Raw genomic sequence first — 25685 nt, forward strand, 5'->3', positions numbered from 1 at the left:
TACTCACGTGACTGAGAATGCCACATAGGTGATAAGGAAATTTGAAAAGTGCTTGAATACGAGACTGTCCCAGGAAAAACGGGAGTCTGGCCATCCTAGTTTTTTATGTATTTTAATGAGTTGTCAATTGTAAATGAAAGTGCAGACTTTTTCTTTTTTTTCATGAGTGGTACAAATAGTCACATGATTTATTTAATTCCCCTGTGCTCCTGGAAAGATTATGTCTGTCAAAACTCCATAAAAAGAAGCTAATAAATCCAGTCACAATACACTTACAACTACCACATTATTTACATAATTTGAATTGAGTTGTGTTGTGTTCATTTTCTGTTGTTCAACTCTGTTGGTGGGGTAGGTTTTGTGTGGATGACTACAAAATACATCTGGATGAAGCATATTTTGTCCACTCATGTTTATAAAGCTATTGCAATTAATCGTGATCGTTTGACAGCCCTAGTTTTACTAATACAAATGTAATTGTTGATATCAAAAATGTGCACTTTTACTAGTATTAATTTATTTCCAGATATCAATAATTAACTATTGAAAATGTAATTGTTGATATCTATAATTCATATCCTGCACATGATTAAATATCGAAAGGGCTTGCGATCACACACTTGACTGCATCTCATTCAGTCATTCTCACCTGATGTGGAAGTTCTGCACGTTAACATTCCTGTAGGGGGCAGTCTTCCTCTGACACCACAGCAAAAGACCCTCTTTAGCAGAGGTCTCTGTGGAGTGACCACACACAAAACAGAAAATTAGAATTTGCTTTCAATTAATGGATCTGCCTGAAGTGATAATGACTGTTATATTAGTAACATGTTTGGTCAGGTTTCTCTTTGACATTAAAAATGCAAAAGTGAGTGTGTACGTACCCTCTACAGAAATGTCTTGGATAGCGAAACGAAGAATGATGGTCCAGATCATTCCTAGAGTCATTTTCACATTACCATCAACAATCTCTGCAGTGGTAGATAGAGGAACAGAAAGGATTTTCTTTTAATGTAAGTTTATTCAACTGCATTTTGAGGGTTAATTACGATATATAAATTATATAAAAGTGTTTAAGTGACAGATGCAGTTTTCTAAAAGTCTATATTTCACTTTACACACCTTCGGCACCAATGGATACCAGTTTGACCCCTTTGCTGCAGATGTAGTCCAGAGCCTTGTTGACATTGGCAATCTTGTGGAAACGCATCTTTCCTTTGTCAGGTTTGGGCAGTCTCTCACCTACCAATTTATGAAGACAGTCAGTCCCAACAGATATCATTATTGTTCATTTAATGATAATAATTTGCAAGTGAATGCATCTTTAATAGTAGTTAAAAAGTTTTTCATCTAGCCTTAATACAGTCTAGAGTTGCTACAAACTTGCCAATCATTATTTCACATGAAAATTAGCTTGTTATTCGCTGCAAATGTTTGCAGACAATTAAGAGTTTGCAGCAAAGCTTGTTGGCATGTGAAAATTTATGAGTGGTGAATTTGCGGCAAGTTTGTGGAAACTCTAGATTTTATTTAAGGGTAAATATGGTCTCTGCTTACCAAAATTCAAACTAATGCCCCCAGTTGCCAAGGCAGGAAGTGTGGACTTGAATGAAATGTCCATAAAGGGGATTATCAATTTTACCCCCAACCCTAAATCCAATAGTCATTTGAATGCAGTTACTTTCTGTTTTCAATGCAGGATGCAAACCTGAGTCTTAGACGCTCATGACTAGTGTCCGATTGATTTATCGGTCAGCCGATTTTATACGTTATGACACCAATTCAAGCATTGTTTTATGCATAATATGTTCTGAAAAAAGTTTTCATATCTGCGTGTATCGGTAAACATATACACCTTGCAGACAGGGCGGAGTTAAGCGATGTCTTCTCTGTAAGTTGCTAACTAGTTTGTGAAATACGTAATTGAATGTTAATAAACAATGACCCCATCATTTTCCCTTTTCAATATAACTAATATAACATTAACCCTGTCCCTGATAACCATGTCACTCATGTTTATCACACCTTTTTTCTATGTTAGCCAGCTATAGTCAGTGCAGTCAGTAATGTAGCAGATTGAAAGGTAAACATCAGAGCATCTTTTTGCAGCTCAGCAGACAACAGTGCGGTGGTAGATTGTGTCTGTTGAGTGTTGATTTCATGCTATGTTGTTACCTAGTTGGTGAGATTCAATGCTGGAAAGTAAATAAACAACATCCATATTTTCCGTAACCACAAGCTTATAGATAATTAGCCAACCAGGTAGCCACTTTCATTGCTTGTCAGCTGAGTCGAAGCTAATGTGTAAACATGTATTCACCAAACTGTTTTGATTCACAGTTTGGTACCCTCTTCAACCAAACAATTCCAGTCATTGCATTTACAAAATGTAATATTTAAAAGTCTGGTTTTCCATCGTTGAAATTTTCCCCTGAACTTGTATAACAGAATATGGTATAACACCGCTGCCACTGTTTATCTCTTCACTCGGCAGGTGTAAATGCTTTTTGTTTTACAACCTGCCCCTAATTGACTGGCAGTAGTAAAATAGTCAGCATTTGACTGATACTAAACATACAGTACTGATGTTTATTTAGCTATTTATTGTATTTTTATTTATTCTTTATTTAAATGGTCAGCAATTGACTTCTGCTAAACAGTACTGATGTTTATTTAGCAATTTATTGTATTTTTATTTATTCTTTATTTAAATGGTCAGCAACTGACTGATACTGAACATACTGTACTGATGGTTATTTATTGTATTTTTATTTATTTTTTATTTTCCAAGTGTTCATTTCTAGAATTTGTTGACAATGTATAATAATAATGTCAAATATTCTTTGATAAAAATATTTGTTTAAGAAAGCAGCCTTTTGAGTACCTTTGCGTAGTCAAAATCGGTGCACTATCCACATAGAAAACGTCAGTTTTCATTCCAGCTCAAAAATGAACTATATTGGCCACCATATCGGTAATCTGTGAATTTTCCCTCTCTAAAATCGTTATCGGTCTCAAAAATCCCATATCAGTTCGGCTGTACTGCTGACACAGCTGTTGCAGCATGCAGTCAGTCCTAACTGAAACTTAAACTGACGCAGGAATGTTGGATGGAAGATCCCGGGGAACTTGGCAGAATGTGATCAATGTTCGGGTACTGGAACATTCAGTAGCAACATGTTGAACAAGGTAATTACAAAATCCTCAACATCCAAATCACTTTGTTTGATCATGATGAAATATTCAGCTATAAAACATGATTACAGCATTCAATGAAATGTACAGTTGAATTTAGTTATTTCAGGTTAATCACAGGTTCCCCTAGCAGTCTTACTGCCCCACTGCATTCCAGTGTTCCAGTGCCAGACAGTGTTTATATTCTCCAGACATTCAAACTATGAATGGCTTACTTTTGGGGCTTTTCCTCTGCACAGTACAACTTGACTCAACTTTTGGGGGTGTTCCACTGTGGATGGTACCTGGTACTTTTTTTAGTACCACCTCGGTCAAGGTTCCAAGTGAGCCGAGCTGATACAAACCCTGCAGATCACTGATTGGTCAGAGGGAATCATCACTACAACTTTCAAATTGTAAAAAGAAATGGCTATGCGCAAAACCAAACCATGCCGGTCCATAAATGAGGTGCAGGCATTCCTCTCGTTAGTGATGAATGAAATGATGCAAAACCTAAAAGTCTTAAAGGAAGTGTCTCAGCTGTTGGCCGCACATGGCTACCACCCTACCAACAGTGTAGGGAAAAGTAAGTAAAAAAAAATTTAAGTGACTACAGAACCATCAAGGGAAAGTGGAAGTGGTTTGGCCAAAGGACGCTATCTAGACTGGAGAACAATTGGAGGGAGAGTGCCCTAGACTCGGCTGGAGTCCAAGTTGGAGGATGTACGTTTTATGTTAACTCTATACTCTGCTTGAAAGCTTCACTTTATTTAGTTGACCAGCTACTGGAAAGCTTGCTTCTAAAACAACCAGGCCAATTTAACTGTTACACTTGTGTAAAATCACCATGCAACAACTGCTTTATGCAGCACAATGAGCTAGTAGTTAACAGCTAGCAGTCACGGTATTGTTTATTGTTTTGTGTCACGTTTAAGATGATGTCACGGCAGTAGAGGTGGCGCAACTATAACGACCAGCCTATAATCCCACCTATATTGAGGCGGCACTAAACAGCAGTGGAAAAGCAAGCTCAGAAAAGTAAAGCAAGTAGAGTCGAATTGTGTTGAACCGTAACGTGCAAAGGAAAAGTGCCATCATAGTTGTCTCTTCCAATTAAACTGACATACAGTATGAGAAAGTATTTGAGCGCCAAGAAAATGACATATAACCTGTAACATTATTGTGAAAAGTTCTGATCAGACAACAAGCAGTTTAAAGTGTCATTTCATTGGTAAAAGACCATTTGAGAGTTTTACAAAGGTGAATGTATGGAAAACTCCATACATTCATTATATCACTAGTCTGACAGCTATGACCACAATGAATTTAATGGTTCTCTCAGGATAACTTAAGTATTACAGGAGTCACAGGATAAATTAATTCTGTTTATGGTTATGAAAGGCTAAAATCACAATTGTTAAATTTGTGTTATTTCCAGTTTTTCATATGTATATAGTTACCTGAGATAACCTCAAGCAGCAGCATGAGTTTTAGGCCATTCCTGAAATCTTCTTCAATGTTCTCGATCTGAGTCCCTGCTTTGCGCAGATGAGAGTTACACCACGCCGTGAATGTCTGAAAGAGATAGACAAACAGATTGTTAAACTGCCTTTTTATTCTCTATAACAATAAGACAAATTCAATACTGTAAAAGTTCAAAGATACTTGAGGTGCTGTTTGGCGTTCCTCACTTGCTGAACCCTCTGTTCAAATTCTAGGTATATATTTTATATAATTTTTACTCTCTAGTGTAGCTATCCTATTCTTTAAGAATTGGACAATCTGACATTTTAATCAGGATGACGTTTTGAAGGCTATATTAAATGCCGTTCATAAACCATTGTACTTCCTTATTGCAACATATTTCTGTGGAAAACAGGATATTTAATGGGAAATGTTTACGTGATTTTATTCACTGGGATTTGATTGAATCGTGATAATTGGGTGTTCCGTAACAAAATACAGCCAGATCTGAATGTGGATTTTCAGTCCATTGTGGAGGATTACTCCCCTCCTGAAACGCAACACAAGTGTGTGTGTGGATGAAGTTTGGGTGGTTTATGAGGACTTTTTTTTTTAAGTTTACAAACTGGTAACTACAAGGATATTATGCTATAAATGTGGTTTATGAGGACATTTCTAAACATACTAAACTATGTTTTTTTGAAAATGTAAAAATGTATTTTTAGTATTAAGGAATAGAATCTATAATTTGTACGGTATAAAAATCATTATGTCCGCGCGTGTGTGTGTGTAAATGAGTGTCTCTCATGAACACACCAAGGAGAGTGCAGATTGCAAAATGTATAGTGAACAAAGACTTCAGTTTTGGCCCAGCGATCATATAGCTTTAGAAGACATAGAATAAACCACTGTTGTCATATGGATTACCTTTACGCCGCCTTTAACTTGAACGCTTTGGACCTCATTAACTAACTTTGTATGGACAAAAACATCTTATTCATTCTTTAAAAAAATATTTTTTTCAAAACATTTTTGTTCTGCAGAAGAAAGTCATATGAGTTTGAGATGGCATGAGGGTGAGTAAATGATAAGAGAATTATCATTTTTGGGTGAACTATCCTGTTAATGATTGGCAATATTTTTGAAAGGCTGCATTACATACATTGGTGGCCTACCAAAAATGCTAGATTAGCTATTTGGCTATTGGCTAACATTATTTTCTGGCTTAAGTAAAGTCTGCCGAAAAGTAGTTACCTCAGAAGCGAGGCAAAAAGTTTACTTTTTAAAAATCTGGAATAACGTGAAGTCATGAATCACACACATTAAGACCAGGATTGTGTATTAAGAAAGTAAATAGGGTTGATTCTGATTTCATGACGACTTTCTTAATGAACAACCTACAAAAACATTTACCATCTTGTTAATTTGGACTTGATGTTGTAGAATACCGTGTGTATCAGGGGTACATGCAGGAGTTTTATTCATTTTATTTCAGTGCTATCATCATATTTCAAAGATCTTATAAATATCATCCACTTCCAGGGAGCGATATGCCAAGGAAAGTGAGCCAGTGATGTAGGCGTTACAAGGCCAAGCTGGTTGATCTAAATGTGTGCGTGTACATTCATTTGTTTGTTGGAGGCAGGTGAGTAATGCATGACAGAGAAAGATAGGTGCTTAACAATGTGAAATGTAGGAGATCCGGATGTGCTGAGAGAAAGCCAGAGGATAACAATTGTATACCCAATGATAGTGAAAGTAGACTTAGAAAAGAAAAAGATGTGAAATTAAAAATGACAATAAAATGGAGGAAAATGGGAGCTTGTGGAGGTGAAATGCGATGCAGTGTTGGAATCCGGGGGGCTCTGTAGGGCTGAGTGGGTGGGCAGGCAGGCAGCAAAACAGAGAAGCATGAATATATTTAGGCTCCATGATGAAAAGAGAAGAAAATAGCAAAGAAGAGAATGAGAGAAGACTCAAAATTAAATAAAAGTGATGAGTAGAGACAAGGGAGATGGCTATATTTTTCTTGATGTTACATACACTGAAAAAAATATGTTTACCTAAAAATGTGCTTCATGTGGTCGCATTTAAATTAAATTAACTCTATTCCATATTTTGGCTGCCACCTGCAATTTAACCACACCCAAATTTAAAAGCTCACATACAGTACAATGGACTAAATATAAAATGTACTTTAAGTCTCATATTACAGTCTCATATTACCCCCCAACATTATATATATATATATATATATATATGAGAGAGAGAGAGAGAGAGAGAGAGAGAGAGAGAGAGAGAGAGAGAGAGAGAGAGAGATAGATATACATATAGATAGATTAATTATTTTTCAATAATTCATCAATTTGATCCTGTCTTTTGAAAGGCTGTAATTCAGGCTCTGTTTGCTCTATGCCTATACAAAAAGTGCATTCCACTATATGGCAGCAAGTACTTGGGAAAATAAATGTTTCTTTATCAACTTCCTTCACTGTATACAGATCTGAAATGCATGTTGCGCTCTAATGCAACTGAGCACTTGCCATGCACTCGCCTTGTCCACAGGCATTCAGTCACATATTTTGTGATCCCACACACCTTCCCCGGTGTTTTAGCAAATATCTCAGCCTCTTAGTGAACTAGAAGCCTAATCTAGGTGTCGATGAAAAGCTTAGAACATCAGGCAATGGCAATATGTATATTTTATCTTCGGTAGTCAGCAATATATTTTCTGATTATTTGTTTATCTAGCTTTTTCTGCTGGACTGCATATTTTGTGGACATCTGAGACATAACATTAAATTATTTAGCCAAGCAAGTTCACAGACAAGTAAAAAATGGCTCATTTTGAAGAAAACAACCTAAGGTAACAGCTGATATAGAGTTTTGTTACTGCTTGGAGCTTAGTTTATTTTTTCTATATATGACTATTTATGTATTCAGGAACTTATACATTTTAAGCGGAAACTTATTATATAGTCCTGGCCCCACCCACTGGATATGCCGGTAAGGTAACAATTGCAGGTTACCCCTTTTTTGTGTGTATGTTGTTCTGATCAGCATATTTGTTTCTGGGCTCTGTGTCTGGACCAGTACATAGAATGTTTTCCAAAGAAAATAAAGATTATTTTGTAGAACTTGAAAAGTTTGGGGGAAAAAACTTTTTGTTTCTAATTTGAACCTTTACTAGTAAGTAAGTGTAACAACAGAGAAAATCTGAATAACCCAGAACCTTAATATAAAAAATAGAGCACAGAGCAAGGATGTAATAGAGAGATTGGAAAGGTCGAAAAGGGGGAGAGCAGGAAGGGTGAAAAGGAGGACTGAGGGAGGAGGGGTGACAATGTCTAAATGTGGATGTCACAGGACACCCGAGACACAGCTGAGAGAGGGATACCTGAGGAGGAAAGTAAGAGACACAACAGGAACAGAGAGACATGAGGGGGCTTCAACTTAGAGGGCAAAGGTGTCTTATTTCCAAAGTCTGTCATTTGCTCCACCAGAAAGAATTTTCAGGCACAAAAGTATGTGAACCCACCTCACGAACTGTAAATTGTCACTGAAAATGAAACGAAAGTCATAACCGCTAATACTGTGTGAAGCCAATAATGAAACCCTGCGTCTTTAAATAACAGCTCTCTGTGAGTGCAGCTGACGCTTCCACTCTGTTAAGTAAATGCATTTCCCACCATCCACCTGTTACCAGTATGTGCATGTGGGTGAGTGTTTGCATTTGTGTGTCTATGTCTGTGTCTGTGTGGGGGCGTCAATCTTTAAAAATGAGGTGATGTAGCTCGAGTGGAGATGCATGCCTTCTCCAAACCCCACTGGACGGCTGGGGAAGCCCTATCCTATGGGTGACCTTTTAAACCAAAATACAAGCAGGGTCAGAATTGTACTACTATTTTAAGAGGATTGTTTATCAGATAGAAAGAAAGAGAGAGAGAGGGGGGAGGGGGTTGCTATTCAGAGGTCATTTTACAATTTTTACAATAACTTATCAACTTTGCTCATGAATATTAAGTATATTCCAACAATAATTCTGTACGTTCATAGTTTTTGTAATTATTCAGTCCACTGTGGCGCAATGGGTTGCCAGAGGTTCTGCTTGTTTTTCTTGTTTTTTTTCAGTATTTATGCATTTTTTTTAACTATTTTATAAATATGTTTTCGAAGAATATTAAATCGCAAGTCGAAGAATAAACTCAAATATTCTCATTGGATGGAAGAAAGGTGTCATTTGTTGTTTCTGGCAGGCTCCTCTGCCTTACTGGCTCCAGTTGGTTATGATTAGGGTGGGGTCGGGGTAAGGGCATCTGCTGCCTCCCAGGAACAAACCATGGCTCCTTTGGCTGAAAAGGTGCATCTCTTTCCCACTCCTGGTTTCAGTTTCTGCAGTTTCAGTCGAACTCATCGTACAACACCTAGCATCATATTTTAGAGGTCGTTGTGTGCAGTGAAACTATTTAATTTGTATGCCGTGTTATTTAATGAGAAAGTCACGTGTTTTGGATAGAACAGACGCTAAAATAATAATAATAATAAAAACAACAACATCAACACAACCTGTCCCATCTGCGCATTGTCTTATTTTTGAACCACGATGTATTGTGACATGATAAACCGTTAATTAATTACATGATGTGCCTCATAATTAAAGAAATATGCATGAAATATTACTTGTATATATCAATAATTACTTAGAAAGTCTCCAAATAAAGATAATTTTGTATATAAAAATTTAAATACTAATAAACATAATTTAATTTAAATTTCATAATTTATATACATTACATTATTATGGCTGCACAATACAAAAAGTGATTTTGGAATTAAATGTATTGTTTATTTTATTCCAAATTATTGGCCTACTCTAGAAAGCAATCCATTTTGCAATTGAGTATCAGGATGCTTTGTCGAGTTAAACATAGTTTCAAACTTTGACAAATGTGAAAGTCTCCAAATACTTCCTGCATTCTGTTGTGCTCAGGCCCGCTGAATTTGAATTTCAATTTTGCGCAATGGTACATCATCTGTGAAAGGTCCTACTGCCTACTCTCCAGAGCCACAACTGACGTGTTGCCAGTACAGCCCCAAGATGAGTCTGCGCTGACCACCCCCTTCTACCCCAGATTAACAAACAAATTTAGGCTGTAATTTAATTGAAGGAATTGAATTCCTCAAATAAAGCAGTCAGGGGGCATTATAAATTGTGTTACTTTTTTAATACATTATTTTCCATATATTCAAATGAAATTGCATTGTCTTAAAAAACTGCACCCTCCTTTTGTATTTCAGGTCATTTTTGACCCATATTGAAAACCATTACAAATACATGAATTCATGTTTAGTATACAATAGTGCTAAATCAACCCTCAAGGAAATCAGTTTTATTGTGTTCTCAAAGTGTATAATGATTATTATTAAATGTTACTTTAGTATTTTTAAATATTAAAAAAAATGGGCAAACATGGCCAAGGATGCCTCAACTTAAAGTTAGTTTGTCCACCAACTTTTTAATTTAGTTTCTCTATGTTCTCTCATGTGACAGTGTTTTAGTTCCCTGTCTTATATCTTAACCCCACTTACTCCTTTGCCTTGTTATCAGTTCAGTATTTCCACCTGTCTCCCTGTTATCCTCCTTGTTTCATCCCCAATATATTCTCCTTTAGCCCCATTACACCCTATAGTATCATATATTTACATATCATTACATATTACCTGTTCAAAACCTGAAAAGAGCCTCTGACAAAAGAAGAGTTACATTGACAGTACTAATTATCTGAACTGTAACATACAAAAAGAGGATATTTGAAGTATGCATTGATGCATGCTATTTGGGCTACTATTGCCCACATCCAAGGCATGAATTGGGCGTTCTGGCATCTCTGATTCAGAGAAGGATGTCAGCTTGTTTGTCAGTCCATTCCATTTCTTGTATGCTCCATCCAGTTCATTTCAGGCCTACTGTGTTCATTCAATGCGTACTTGCTAAAAAAAAGGTTCATTATGCTTCTAGCCAGGACAGACGCTGGTAGAGGCAACATATTCATGAGCAGTTGCTCTGTTTTATAGAAATCATGAAATATGCAACAAGTAGCACATTCGTTTCTGTCATCCAATTTTGCTTGGTTTATTAAAAAGCTGTTTACATATAAGTTGTATTTAGGTGTTTTGAACAGTTTTTAAAACTTTTAACTTAAAAGTTAAGAAATGTTGTATTTTAAGGTTATGAATTTCGCTCTATTAACACGTACATGTAAATCCAAACTGTACATGAAAAATTGGTCAGTGGTGTCAAGACACAAATTTATGATATTGTACCCATGTGTACTATATATTACTACATACTCAAAAGTCCCATCATTAGCAAAGTCCATAGGCCTACTCCTGGAGCATTGTAAAAGTATGTTAATTAAGTCTTGAAACCAAATTACTAACAAACCGTTTCATCATGCGATGCTGTTGGTGGTCGTGACTGGATAACTCAGATTAACATGGAAGAGACATTGTTTCCTTGATGTTTTATCATAGCATTTTTCCCCTGATGAGACACAGACAACAGTTTTAACACTATGTCCTCACAGCAACATAGTCCGTGTAGACAACTTTGTTGATTATAGTCGTGTTAACACTGACAGCAGTTAAATCATTTGTAATGCATGACCAAATTTTTAGTTTACACAAAAATAAAAATGTCATCATTTACTCACCCTCATATTGATTTAAACACGTAGAACTTTCCTTACTCCATGGAACACAATTTTATTTTGTCTCAGTCACCATTCACTTTTATTGCTTCTGTTTTCATTCAAATAAAGTGAATGTTAAAGGAATGTTACAGGTTCAATAATGCTCAATTGACTGCATTAGTGACATAATATTGATTACCAAAAATGTATTTAGATGTTAATGTTTTCGCATATCCCAACTAAGCTGGGGTCAGAGCGCAGGGCCAACCATGAAACGGCGCCCCTGGAGCAGATAGGGTCAAGGGCCTTGCTCAAGGGCCCAACAGTGGTATCTTGACAGTGCTGGGGCTTGAACCCCCGACCTTTCAGTCAGTAACCCAGAGCCTTAACCGCTGAGCCACCACATGTAAACTGGATTTTAGTGTAATTCATACGAGCAGACAGAGAAGTAAGTTTGAAGTAAGTTTGGAGCAGAAGAAATAGAAATAAACCTTTTGTAAATTGTCAGCTTTACGCCAAGCTAAAATGCTATTTCTAGCCATTTTACATGCACGTTACAGACACGATCATATTTTTCACATAAAATTCACATTAGATCATAATTTCTTTTTTTCTAGTAAAACCTTGTTAAATATGTACCAGTGCTGAAGAAGTAATCCAGAGTATTTAGAAAATGTTAAAGACCTTGAGTACGTTACAAATTACATTTTACAGCATGTATTCTGCAATCTGTAGTGGGATACATTCAAAAAGTAACCATCTCAACCCTGGTGAATACACTCACACACAGGAGGCAGGTAATGGCTCTATAGGGGGAATTATCACCTTACCGAAGAATGTACACACTGAGATGCTGCTAATTATGGATAAATAAAGTAGAACAGGCTGTATTAATAGCTTGCCCTAGCTCTGAATGGCTGCCATTTGTTCGAACCGTTCACTCACTTGATGAAGGTAATTGTCAGAGGAGGCAAAAGAATGACGGGCTTGCAAATTACTCCAAATGAGAAAAGGCAACAGTTCCCTGATGTGTATACACACACACACACACACTTCCTGCAGCCTGACCTCTTTTAACCATTTTTACATTGGGTTCTTACAGAGGGATTGTGTTCTTTGTACAGCAAAACAACTATAGTGTGTGTGTGTGTGTGTGTCAAGTCGAACTGCCAGGGGTTTATCTTCCATAAAGGTTTAAAAATATATTTCTTCTTCTCTCCCTCTGTGCTTTTCCTTCAATCTGAAATTCATTAACTCAACTTGATGGAGTCAATTTAATAATTTTAATCAAAATTACTAAGTGCTCCTTTAATAAATGTGTCTTTGACAAATAATATTGTCTGAGGTGATAAAAATAAGAAATCTTTTACATTTTTTGTCTTTTATATTTATAGTATTTTCAAAAAAAAAAAAAAACATTTAATGACTTTAAAAATGCCATGTGGTGTTTTTTCCTTGCAGTTTGAATACACGAGTGTACACAACTTAATAATTAATTTTGAAAATGTTATAAAACATTTTTCTTTTTGCAAATATCATGCATTTTTTAAAGATGGTCTCTCATGGTTATGCCATATAACCTGAACAAAATGTGTGCTTTCACAAAAACATAAAAATATTGATATTTTATGATAATATATATATATATATATATATATATATATATATATATATATATATATATATATATATATCATAAAATATCTATATTTTTACGCTTTTGTGAAAGCACACATTTTGTGTGAAAAAATAAATAAAAGTCTAAATAATACACACATTAATTCACATTAATAGCTTAAATTCTTGAAAAAAATAAATGTTGGCATGAGTACTGCAGAATATATTTTTTTAATGTCATAAAAAGAGCAGTTTTTAATTTTAATCATTTTTAAAATCATACTTTTAATTTTGTTTTAAAGTATGATTAATACTTGAAAAACTTTTGTCCACCAAATCAGTCATGTGGTGTATCTAACATGTAGGTAGCAATTTTGTAAAAAAAAAAAAAAAAAAAGAAATCAAAACAAAGATAATCCCTTTAAACTCTAATATTTGTGAGTGAAGTTTAAAAAACCCCATTAAAAATACAATTATTAATTAAAAAAATAAATAAATAATGGAAATTAAAAAAAAATAATAATATATATATATATATATATATATATATATATATATATATATATATATATATATATATATATAAAATATTTTTTTCATGTATTTTTTTAATTATTGAATAGATCTGGACAAAAAATTAGCATCACCTCATTGACCCAAATTCTAATCTAATTGTTTTATGATATATACTTACCACTAAAAGTTAAGCTTTAGACAACAAGATGACTTTCAGGTGCTTTTTGCCATCAATCATTTTGCTTGTTCACAGGGCAGCCTGTTTATTGGCAGCAGGAAGCTGAGAGCGTGATAGTTGAAGCGGATCATGATTCAAGTTTAATGCTATGTTTAGCTTCATACGTGGTTGTCTGTTAGTTTGTTGTGCGAGAATGCTGTTTTGCTGATGTTTTGCTACTGTTTGACTAAACCGTTTGAAAACTTTGACTAAACTGAGGTGACATTTAAGCTTTTGTTAAACTTTCTGACAGAGCAACATGGGACAATCCTTCATTGAATTATAGATTAAATGGACACTTAAGGCCCAGATATACTTTGTTTTTCTGTGTTCCAGATCGGACCGTGCCCGGCCGACCAAGTTGCATTTCTGAGTATACTCTTCTGACCATAATCTATACGAATGCGTTTGACACATGCCCACTACAGCTGATTTGTGATACTCTTTTAGTACAGTCAGTGGCCGGTGCATGCACCGACTATGTGCACAAACGAGGACCGCATCGGGGGGGGTTGAGAAAATCCGCACCGTGCCATGGTTAGGCCGATCAGCATCGTGGACAACCAAAGTATATTCAGGCCTTTACAGTAAAAGAATTTCAAATCAAGTATATCAAGTTGATAAATCAAGAACAAGCACAATAACAAATTGGTAAATAATTGTTGCCTTAGAGGACAGAACAAAAGACAGGTGTCAAGAAAACTAAAAGCAAAGCTGCCATACAAGAAGTGGAGCTGGGGATGGAGGAGGGTGTTAAGTGCAGCTTGCATCCATGCAATGGAAAGATGCTAAAGCAATGAATAAATGGAGGACTTAAATTGGACAACTCTAATAAGTCTTAACTCACGTGACTTTCCTGAACTGACACTATGTTTGATTTAGAATTTTAAAAAAAAGACAATCTGATATGCTGTTAACGCTGATCTGGGATAGCCTACAACAATTGCCTCTAATGCCTAAACTCATGTCACATACATGCAACACCAATATTTAAACAGCAAGATTGTTAAATTTGTAGATCTTTCTCATAATACTTATTAACCAAACTGAACTCTAATGGCATACCATTAAAAGCTCTAATGCTTATGATCAACATGTACTGATGACTCAGGGGTTGACTTAGGTTAACCAATGATAGGCACTCTGGAAAATCTGAAATCATCTTAAAGGAATGACATGGCAGCAACCTTTCTGTCACCTAACACACACACACACACACCCACACACTCAAGGCATGGGTGGACCTGAGATCTCACATTTCAACATTTATTGAGCATAGCAACACTCATTAAAGAGCACCCAGAAGTGTGACTGACCACCTCTGAGAATATGACTGTGAAAGAAGGATCCATCACTGCATGTCTCATTTCAAGTCAGTGCATGTGTGTGGATATGTGTGTTAGTGAAAGAAAGAATCTCATATCCTTAAAAATAAGTTCTATATAGAGTTACCATGGCAACCTAATTTAACAGCATCCTCTATGGTATCTCAAGAATGCTGTGTTTGTCCAAAAGGAAATGACTGCCTTTTAAATGGGTGATTTCATCTGAGTATCTGGATTTTAATGGCTTTTAGACCATATTAGCTTATCTATATGTTAATGTACTCCAAGTTTTTATCCAAATTATCAACAAATTATCCATAATGTGTAAAGCAAAATATTTCAATTTGTATTATTGTTATTATTATCAGTCACTTTCCATGACTAGGGGCTGTGGAATGAGAACTGTTAAATATAATAAATTGTTACTGAACAAATGGTCATTTTAGCCAAACTTAAATTACGCAATTGTTTTAACTGTGACATCATTGGTAATGGATTTATATCAAATGTATTGTTGTTATGTACTAATATATAAATGTACTGATTTTAACTAGCAAAAAATAAATAAATAATGTTAACTTTTTCCCCACGTTTTGCATAAAACCCTGCTATCACAACATCTTTTGGACCCTTTTTACAGCAGAGAAGACAAGAAAAAATCTCATTTATTTTAGCTATTTATTTAGTTTTTTGTTGACTATTGGTCAGGCTCAAACATTCAACCCTGTTACCACTTTCGTTTTTAGAAAAGAGATCAAACAAATGTTTTTGTTTAATTTATGGAAATTAAAGTTTATCAATAACTCAACACTGGGTCCCAAACTAGCTAGTTCCTACTGAGCGATTGCTTAATTTAGGCTAAATATACAACCCAGTCACCAATTCTGGCATTTGATTTATTTAAAATGTTATGTTTTATTTATTTCATATTATTGTTGTATTTCTTTTTTGTATTAATTGCTAGAAAATAACAAAAATCACACAAATAAGGGTTTTAAACTCAACTATATCCAGACACATCTCAAATTTTGGTGTCAGAAATGACAAAACTTTAAAATAAAACAACTTTTCACTTCCAGTAGAGTCTCAAGCCCTATTTGACCTTTTCATGTAAAGTGCCATCTGATTATTTTATCTCATTTTAAATAGTACATATACATTTCTGGGTATTTTCTGGAATTCAAATGAAAAAAAAAGAAAAAAGATATTCAATTTCAAACATTAAATGAAAAATATAGTGACGTTTCTTCATTACAGACAGCTACAGGAACATAAATATTAATTTGACACTTTAGTAATGAGTTGAACAGATGGACACAGACACACACACACACACATACACACCCCAATACAAAAAAAACATGTCATTACCATATAAAATGTCCTAAAAGACATGCTAAAATCATGGCACTTTTTTGTAAGTGAAGTAAGCCTTCAAATATACAACTACATACATACACACAAAAATAAACACACATTTACAAACACCTGAACACGCACACACAAATCCGTCATTAGACCTATCTGTCTCTCTGGTAGTTTATAGTTGCTGCCATACATGGACACTGCTTCTGGAATAGAAACTGCCATCTGATATGACCACACAATCTCTTTCTCGCTTTCTCTTGGAAACACTTTATTCTATGCATCCTCCTGTTCTTGCATTGAAGGTTGTTCTACTTGGCATGCAGGAAAGGTGAGGTACTGTTTCTGTGTTCACGTGGCATGACTAAACATTCTAGAGTCCCTTCTGTCGTATCTGCAGTGTCATAAAATGGCATGACAAATCATTGCAGTTACTGATCTGACCACATTTAAAGTGGACAATCCATTAGTGAACTGACATTGAGGGAAAGCTGTGTGAAGTCTCACTACACTGATTCACAGTCTGATGTTCCAAGTATTTAACCCTGCTGACATTTCAAATACAGACCATAAAACTCAATGTCATGCTCTGCTTGAAAATAAATGAATCTGAACCCAAGAAAAGACAAAGGGTTTTGTGGGAACATTTAATGCAGATTCTCCTCAAATGAAATGTTTCTTTAAAATTTTAGTAACAATGCAAAGTAACAGTGCATAAAATTAAGTATTGATAATGTAAAGCAATTCTGTATGTGTTAAAATGTTATCTTTAGACTTCTGTCACTTTTTATAAAAAAATAATTAACTAAAATTAAAAACTTAAAAAAATTATTTGTTTGATTGAGTTTATTTTTGTAACAGTAATGAATAGACAGTAATTTATGGGATTGGAAATTTTGTGAGCTAGAGTCGAACTTTTGTTGCTTGCATTAGCACCACAGCTGAATGTGTCCGAGCATGTGAGCTGACTGCTAGGCCAAAGCACAAAGTGCTTTTTTATACAATACAATACAATGCATTTAAAAAACATTTCAAAATCGTTAAAACCTGTTAGTTTGGTTAAGATTCCAATGGTCGTAGGTTTAAAAAAAAAAATAAAAAGTTTAAATAAATACAGGTCTAACAGAAACTACGTAACACTACAAAATAGCACTACAAGAGTGTAGAAATTCAAAAAACACTGAAAATCTAAATCTTTCTTAAACATACTATACCTGTCATTCTCTGAAAATCTATTTAATTAGCCTTAAAATCAAATAATTCTTATAATCCTAAATATGTGGTTATATCATGCAAAACAAAGAATTACTACTATTTAAATCCAACAGTTTGTAACTCATATATTCGCATTTTAATAAACAACTGAATAAATTCTGCTAGAATCGATGTGCTTTGTAATACATCAAAATATAATTGGTGGGAAAAAAAAATGTTTTTCAAAACATTTTATGCCAACCATGTTACATTAAAAATGTTATGGGGTTAAAGATTAGTGCATAACAGTCATAGCTAGCAAATATAATTGCACCACACCACATTACTTTCAGTCAATATATTGCACTTTTTTTGCTAGAATCTCACTGTATTGTTTACACTTATATTTATGTCAAAGATCATTTCAAGAACGTGTAATGTTTATAATAGAAATTCTGGCCTTCAAAGCAGCAGTGTATTTTTTTGGATCTTAACCACATAGGCATAGCTGAATATATACTGTACAGTAGACGATAATGTACAGTATTATATACAATGCCGTTCAAAGGTCTGGGTGTAGCTTCAATTAATCAAATAAATAACTGAGATTACAATTACAGAATATGGTCAATAACAACATTCCTTTTAGGTCTACTCACTTTGCATCAATATTTTCTATTTACAATATGTTTTTTGAAGCAGTTGCACATTTTAACCAATCACAGACATCCGTTGCTCACTTGCTGTGCATATTTTATTTAAAATGTTTTGTAGTTTATGCTGATTAGTGATCCAATGAGAATCAATAAACAATAATACAATAAACTGACAATAATAATAATAATAATAATAATAATAATAATAAACAAGGAGTTAACATGGTCAATGTCACACATTTTCTTATTTTATTCGTACCATTTTACGCCACAATATTTCTTTGTTTAAATCTTTTTACAATCATAAAACCTCTGTATTTCCAGGTTTAAATTACTTTTGCATGTCACAGTAGGCTATATTTTGTAGCCCTTAATAGTATGGTGATATGGGTAAAGTGGGACAGCTAAGCCAGACCCTAAACATAATGATGATTGTAATGTAATAAAGCACTGTTGTCCATGAATGAAGAAAGCAAATCTTCCAGGTTCAGAACAGGTATTTGTGTTATATTTAGTAATTTAACCCCTAACCCAAACCCCATACCTAACCATAAATTTGAACCTGTGGCCATGATTGTAATATATAAAAATGTTCTGTGTTCGACAGAAGAAAGGAAATATGAGGGGTTTGAAGGAGACGAGGGAAGCGTATGTGATTGGTTGGTGTATAAGTTGAACGTTTTTATACAAATAAATGAATCGGTTGCTGAATTGCTGAATCTTTGTTTGTACACATTCATTGAAACAGACAGTTCAAAGAACAACTCAATTCTCAATACTTCCGCATTTTGGATCTCACCAGATTTGACGACATTGATACTGAATGCTATTGGTTCTCACGGGTCTGATTTGACTGATCAAAACAATTGCATTACATTTAATGATTCTTTTAAAGTGAAAAGATCTTTCATATATATTTTACTTGAGAATGGTACACTTCATCCTCAGAATTTACAAGTCAACAGCAGGGTGATGCTGAGAAATTATTTGTGTATTTTCTGCTGCTTTTTGACACATATCAGATGAAATAGCATGTTGACAATCGCTTACTGTGACTTTAGTCTATGTGTTGGGGAGCTACAACAGGTGCAGACCCCCCCCCCCTCCCCTCCCCCCCTCCCCTCCATATTTGATTCATTGCAAAATGATGCACTTTCTATATTTACTCTGTGATATCAGCTCCTCTTGCTGATCTCACATGCCTGAGGATGTTTGAAGACCCTCTGCCACTGAACAAGACTCTGAGACTGATCTAATACGCAGTTTTGAAGCCATTCAAAACAAAACAAAATTATAGATACAAGATAACAAGATTCATTTAATCAGATTGGAAGATCCATTGTCACATCTACAGATGACTACAATGTGTCACCCAGTTGCCACTAATTGACATCATTTCCTCAAAAGGAGCTCACCGCAAACGATGCCCTTAAAGGAATATTCCGGATTCAATATAACCTCAATCGACAGCATTTGTGTGTTCATTACCACAAAACATTATTTTGACTTGCCCCTCCTTTTTTAAAAAGCTTAACCTATATGCCTTTAAACACTCCAAAAATGATCCCCATTCACTTCCATTGTAAGCGCCTAACTGTAAACTCAGTTAGATTTTTTTCTTTTTTTTTTCTTTGTTTAATTTTTGTGGTAATCAATGTTATGCCACAAATGTTGTCGATTGTGCTTAACTTGTATTGAACCCAGAATATTTCTTATAAAGGAAATTATATTACTGAATAATTTGTTAATTACCAGAGATGTTTAATGAATACCACTGTCTGTATTTTTAATACAATGGCAATGAATAGTGGCTTACTATTAAGCAAATAAGGAGGACGCAAAAGCAGTTCATGCAACTCGAGCATCATATTGCATGTCTTCTGAAGGCATACGATAGATTCAGGTCAGAAACAACCCAAAATTGAATTCATTTAAAAACAAAATAATAATAATCTGGACATTCATTGAGCATTCATTAGTGCATGAGAGCAGCTCATTCATAGTGGCATGTCTCCTTCCTTGAGCAGCAGTTCTGGGGACAGTTTTAACTTCTTCAGCTTAATTGCTGTAGATTAAATATAGTTACAACAGCAGATCTCAGGGCTGTTGTTGGATATCTGGCCCCGCTTAATGTGCCCCTCCTAGTAAACACTAAGATCTATGTTTACTACTGGTGACAGACTGATATATTGGTCAGGCTGATTCATTGGATGATATTTGGCCATTTTGAGATTATTGGCCGATATAATGTGCTCACTTGGATTTAAGTGTTACCTCCCCCTCGTTTCAGTTTCAAAACATAATTACAGCCAATGTGAATTTTTTCTAAATAAACTTGTGTAAATATCTCATTTGATGTTGTTAAATCATATTATGTTAATTAACCATTGGCCACCCTGCTTTAAAGATATCTGTATTGGCATCAGCCATTGAAAAATATTTCAAACAGAAATTTAAATCCTCAGAATTTACAAGTCAACAGCAGGGTGATGCTGAGAAATTATTTGTCTATTTTCTGCTGCCTTTTGACACATATCAGATGAAATAGCATGTTGACAATCGCTTACTGTGACTTTAGTCTATGTGTTGGGGAGCTACAACAGGTGCAGACCCCCTCCTCACCTCCCCTCCCCTCCATATTTGATTCATTGCAAAATGATGCACTTTCTATATTTACTCTGTGATATCAGCTCCTCATGCTGATCTCACATGCCTGAGGATGTTTGAAGACCCTCTGCCACTGAACAAGACTCTGAGACTGATCTAATACGCAGTTTTGAAGCCATTCAAAACAAAACAAAATTATAGCTACAAGATAACAAGATTCATTTAATCAGATTGGAAGATCCATTGTCACATCTACAGATGACTACAATGTGTCACCCAGTTGCCACTAATTGACATAATTTCCTCAAAAGGAGCTCACTGCAACCGATGCCCTTAAAGGAATATTCCGGATTCAATATAACCTCAATCGACAGCATTTGTGTGTTCATTACCACAAAACATTATTTTGACGTGCCCCTCCTTTTTTAAAAAGCTTAACCTATATGCCTTTAAACACTCCAAAAATGATCCCCATTCACTTCCATTGTAAGCGCCTAACTGTAAACTCAATTAGATTTTTTTCTTTTGTTTAATTTTTGTGGTAATCAATGTTATGCCACAAATGTTGTCGATTGTGCTTAACTTGTATTGAACCCAGAATATTTCTTATAAAGGAAATTATATTACTGAATAATTTGTTAATTACCAGAGATGTTTAATGAATACCACTGTCTGTATTTTTAATACAATGGCAATGAATATTGGCTTACTATTAAGCAAATAAGGAGGACCCAAAAGCAGTTCATGCAACTCGAGCATCATATTGCATGTCTTCTGAAGGCATACGATAGATTCAGGTCAGAAACAACCCAAAATTGAATTCATTTAAAAACAAAATAATAATAATCTGGACATTCATTGAGCATTAGTGCATGAGAGCAGCTCATTCATAGTGGCATGTCTAAAATCTCAAAAATGAGGTAATCATTCTAAACCTGTTGAACAGTGCACCAGAAATTACACAGAAAGAAACTGTTCTATAATTTCAAATTGGGTAAATGCTACAATTACGTGAATAAATGTGAATACATTGATCATTTATTTACTCTCATTGATTATGAATACAGGAAAATCAACTGATTAATTACACAAATTTCATTTAAGGTTTCATAAACATTTGTACATCCCTAAAGTTTCATATACGTAAAATGAATTACGTTTAAGAGGTTGTCAGTATGTCAATATTGCACGTTTCAGTGTCTATATGCAAGCATATGCAAATGTACTTGTGTCACCTGTAGGCTTAGGCCTGTTACAAAAACAGATGCAAATCCACAGGTTTCCACATTTCAAATCCACTAAATGAGCCTTCGAGCTCCAAAAAAAAACAACATTGCTGTCGTAGGAGAGGCTGTACATTTTAAGTGCATATATACAGTATATGCTAAAAAAAAAAATTGTCATCTTTTAGAAATACAGTAGCATATAGATGGCCTTATGTCTGGAGTAAAAGTAAGAAAATATAAATGGTTTAAAAAGAAAGTTCACAAGAACTTATTCTAGCTGGGTAGATGAAATAACTACTGACATGTGTAAAGTGCAAAGACTACATCAGCTTTGTGCCAAAAGGTGTTGGCAATGGAACGCCTCCAGATGCACCTTAAAAATCATGCGCAATTAAAATAGTGACAATTGACGTGGTACCCTGTTTTTCCTGGCTGTGGAACAAAAAGGGAGTGACTACACAGGCAAAGGAGGCTAAAAAAATGTCCTTATCAATGTAGGGAACGATGCAGGAATACGGGAGATGGGGCGGCAAGGTTCAGGAGTATTTTTAGGGCGTGTTTATTCACAGACTGAAATGAACCCTTCTTGCACTTCTCTTTCTCTTTCTCTCTCTCTCTCTCACTCTGTGAGGAACCATCTGTTGATATCCTTCAAGCCTTGTCAGGTCTTGCCAACATCAAATAAGTGTTTATGAGACACCTTTATGAAGAGTGCCTGCACATGTGTTTTCTACATTATCTTCTACATAAGAGTTGTTTCTCCCAATGACTGCAGTTTATTTCTTTTAAATGTAAAACATACAAAATAAGCAAAATACCCTCAGAAAAGTATTTGAAGATTTATGTATTTAAATTTCATAAAGAAATTCCATCAAATTGAGCTGAATAGCCTAATATAAGTTAATTAACAGTTTTGTTAAACATTTAAATTCAAATCAATGTGATGGAATTTTGTTATGTAATTGAAATAAGTAAATCTTAAAAATAGGCAAATATTTGTATGTGGGGTAGGGGGATGACCTGGGATGTAGCATTCATTTTGAAAGTGTGGGGGCACAGCTGTCAGTAGGTGGCTTGCAGAGACCCAACACTTACAGTGCAGTATTAATATATTATAGTATGTATATTACAAGTATGATATGTGTTAAATTAATATATACTTACAATTTAACATTAACATTTTAGTATTGCAAAATAATAAAATAATTTAGCTATTTAATTATCTGTAAAAATATAGGGCATCTTGTGGAGCACTTGCTTCTGTTTCACACATGACAATAAAAGACTGCACGAGAGAGCACAAGCTGGTCCTTGAAACTAACTGTTTTGTGTGTGTGTGTGTGTGTACACTCACACACACACAACAGTTAGTTCCGGTCCTTGAATCTGATTGGACGTGAGACATTCCATCAGCACTCCATACTTCACTGTGTGGGTATCACTCCGCTTGTGTTCATGCCATTTTAAACTAAAGTGTAAGAGCTACTGTTTGTCTTTTTTTACATGTATTTTTTTTTAATTATATATGTTAGCCAGCAGGTGGTGGCAAAAGATAATCTTTGTGTGTAATATGTGCCAGTTAGGTGACATGAAGTAAATTTCGTGTCAGCCAGTGTTTACACACAACAATCTGTGATAGGCTATTAAAGCTAGGAAATGGCTTTAAATGAACAACTTCAGCATTATGACTCATCACAGCTGAGAGACAAAACAGACAGATTAATTACACAAACTGAAAGTGCTTACCTCTTAACGTACTTTCCACATTGGAGTGGGCAAACTGTTTAAAATGCGGTTTCTATAGTGAAAGACTCTTGTGCACCGGCTACCGCGAAATAGGGAGAAATACACCCGCTTGAATGGCTACTTTTTCCAATAAGAAAGCTGATCTTCAGAAAGCTGACAGCATCTCTGCTTGGGCATGGCAAAAGGTGATCGCACACACTCCATCTCTCTCTCACACACACACACACATCCATCCTTGTTTATCCAATATCTTGTTAGAAATAGCACAAGCCGTGATACTATTTCTGAAATTACATTTTTTAATTACTAACGAATGCTTGGACGCATCATTTGGTTTGAACCAGCAATGGCAGATTCTGATCTGCCCTGTAATAAATTAGTTCCATGTACATATGCGTTTTAATGATTGTACTTTTTTTAAATGTACTTCTTCATTGAGCTGTTGTAGATAATCAAAATCACACTCACAATAGTGCAATATGGCCCTAAATCAGCACTGCTATGATTTCCAACAGCACTCCGCCTGCAGCCAAATCACAGCAGTGCTAATGTAGGGCCATCTAGCACTCTTGCTCCTGTGATATTGCTTAAATGTGTATATATATATATATATAGCACTTAAAGTTACCAGAATTAGAATGGGTACCATAGTTTCTGCTTAAATAGTTCTTAGTTAATGTTACAAATGTATATGGTATCTCCTTAAAACAGTGTCAGAATCTTTTCAGAATATCCATTCATAACCTTTTGGTAATTGTTGTATTAATTATTTTGGGATGACAGTGGTGGCTTATAGAAGTATCCGTCATACTTTGACTGAAGCTATGTTATCGTGGTAAATTTAGGTGACAGTAAGGACAGTCATGTAATATAAAAAATAAAACCACCCCACAAAGTGCCCTGGTTGTGTTTTATGTAGCACTTCTACAATTACTCTTTTTGCCAAATGTATCATTCTAACTTTTATATTTTCTGCCAAAAGTACCACTACTGCAGTATGCTAACTACTCCTGTAAAATTATAAAAAAAAATTAACGGGGATGTCCTCCAGTGATAGATGCTTTCAGAATCTTATGGTCATTATGTTGTTTATATTGTTACCACAGAATCATAGTTGTGGTTACCCTGGTACATTTTTGACAAAAGGGGAATAGTATTGGAAATGAAGATCTTCTAGCAAAGTTACCTCATTGTGTTGCATGCCCAGCACATTTACGTGGACCTACCTTCCTCTGTTGTTTCTCCCAGGCAGGGTCCAACAGATGGTCCCTGTCCCAGTCATCCTCTTGAGTCATGTAGTCTTCAGTTGTAGACATCATGTAGGTGGTGTTATACTGCATCTGTGTCTCAACAACAGCCGTCATCTTTTTCACTTATCCCTCTAACTCTTAAAATTAAAAGTTATGCGCCTTGCGCCTTAGGAACTCTAAATCCCGTCCGTGGGTTAGTGGACTCTGTGTATGACCGTGGAGGAAGAGGCCAGACTCCACTTGTCCGAGGTGCCCGTGTGGAGGTGCGAGCAGAAGTTCTGCTGCCCAGTGCTCCTTTCCTGGTCAAGAGTATCACACGTGACTGCACCCCAATAAATAACAGGGCTAAAAATGTGGTATCAAGTTCTGCAACCTAAAAGGTTTGAGAGGCAGGACAAACTGTGTACTTGGACCAATAACTGAAGGCTGTTTTACTGAAGGGCAGGGAAAGACCCCATACACGCCTACTGGTGGCCCCTGCTTTGCTAAGGACACCTGTTGTCCTTGGCAATAGCTGGTGTCTCCTTCCTTGAGCAGCAGTTCTGGGGACAGTTTTAACTTCTTCAGCTTAATTGCTGTAGATTAAATATAGTTACAACAGCAGATCTCAGGGCTGTTGTTGGATATCTGGCCCCG

The 25685-nt window shown here is 35.4% G+C and overlaps 1 protein-coding gene across 1 annotated transcript in view; it reads right to left on the minus strand.

Moving 5' to 3' along the window:
- LOC127643729 (alpha-actinin-2-like) overlaps window positions 1-25364 on the minus strand; it is a 60558-nt gene extending 35194 nt beyond the window's left edge. The window contains exons 1-5 of the mRNA XM_052126572.1: window positions 25026-25364; window positions 4635-4749; window positions 1123-1242; window positions 885-971; window positions 650-737 (exon numbers count right to left, since the gene is read on the minus strand). Coding sequence (XP_051982532.1) covers window positions 650-737; window positions 885-971; window positions 1123-1242; window positions 4635-4749; window positions 25026-25163 — 548 coding nt within the window. The 5' untranslated portion in view covers window positions 25164-25364. The remainder of the gene's footprint in view (window positions 1-649; window positions 738-884; window positions 972-1122; window positions 1243-4634; window positions 4750-25025) is intronic.
- Window positions 25365-25685: the final 321 nt, after the last annotated feature.

The sequence above is a fragment of the Xyrauchen texanus genome, chromosome 1, assembly GCF_025860055.1.
Source record: "Xyrauchen texanus isolate HMW12.3.18 chromosome 1, RBS_HiC_50CHRs, whole genome shotgun sequence".
NCBI classification, from domain to species: Eukaryota; Metazoa; Chordata; class Actinopteri; order Cypriniformes; family Catostomidae; genus Xyrauchen; species Xyrauchen texanus.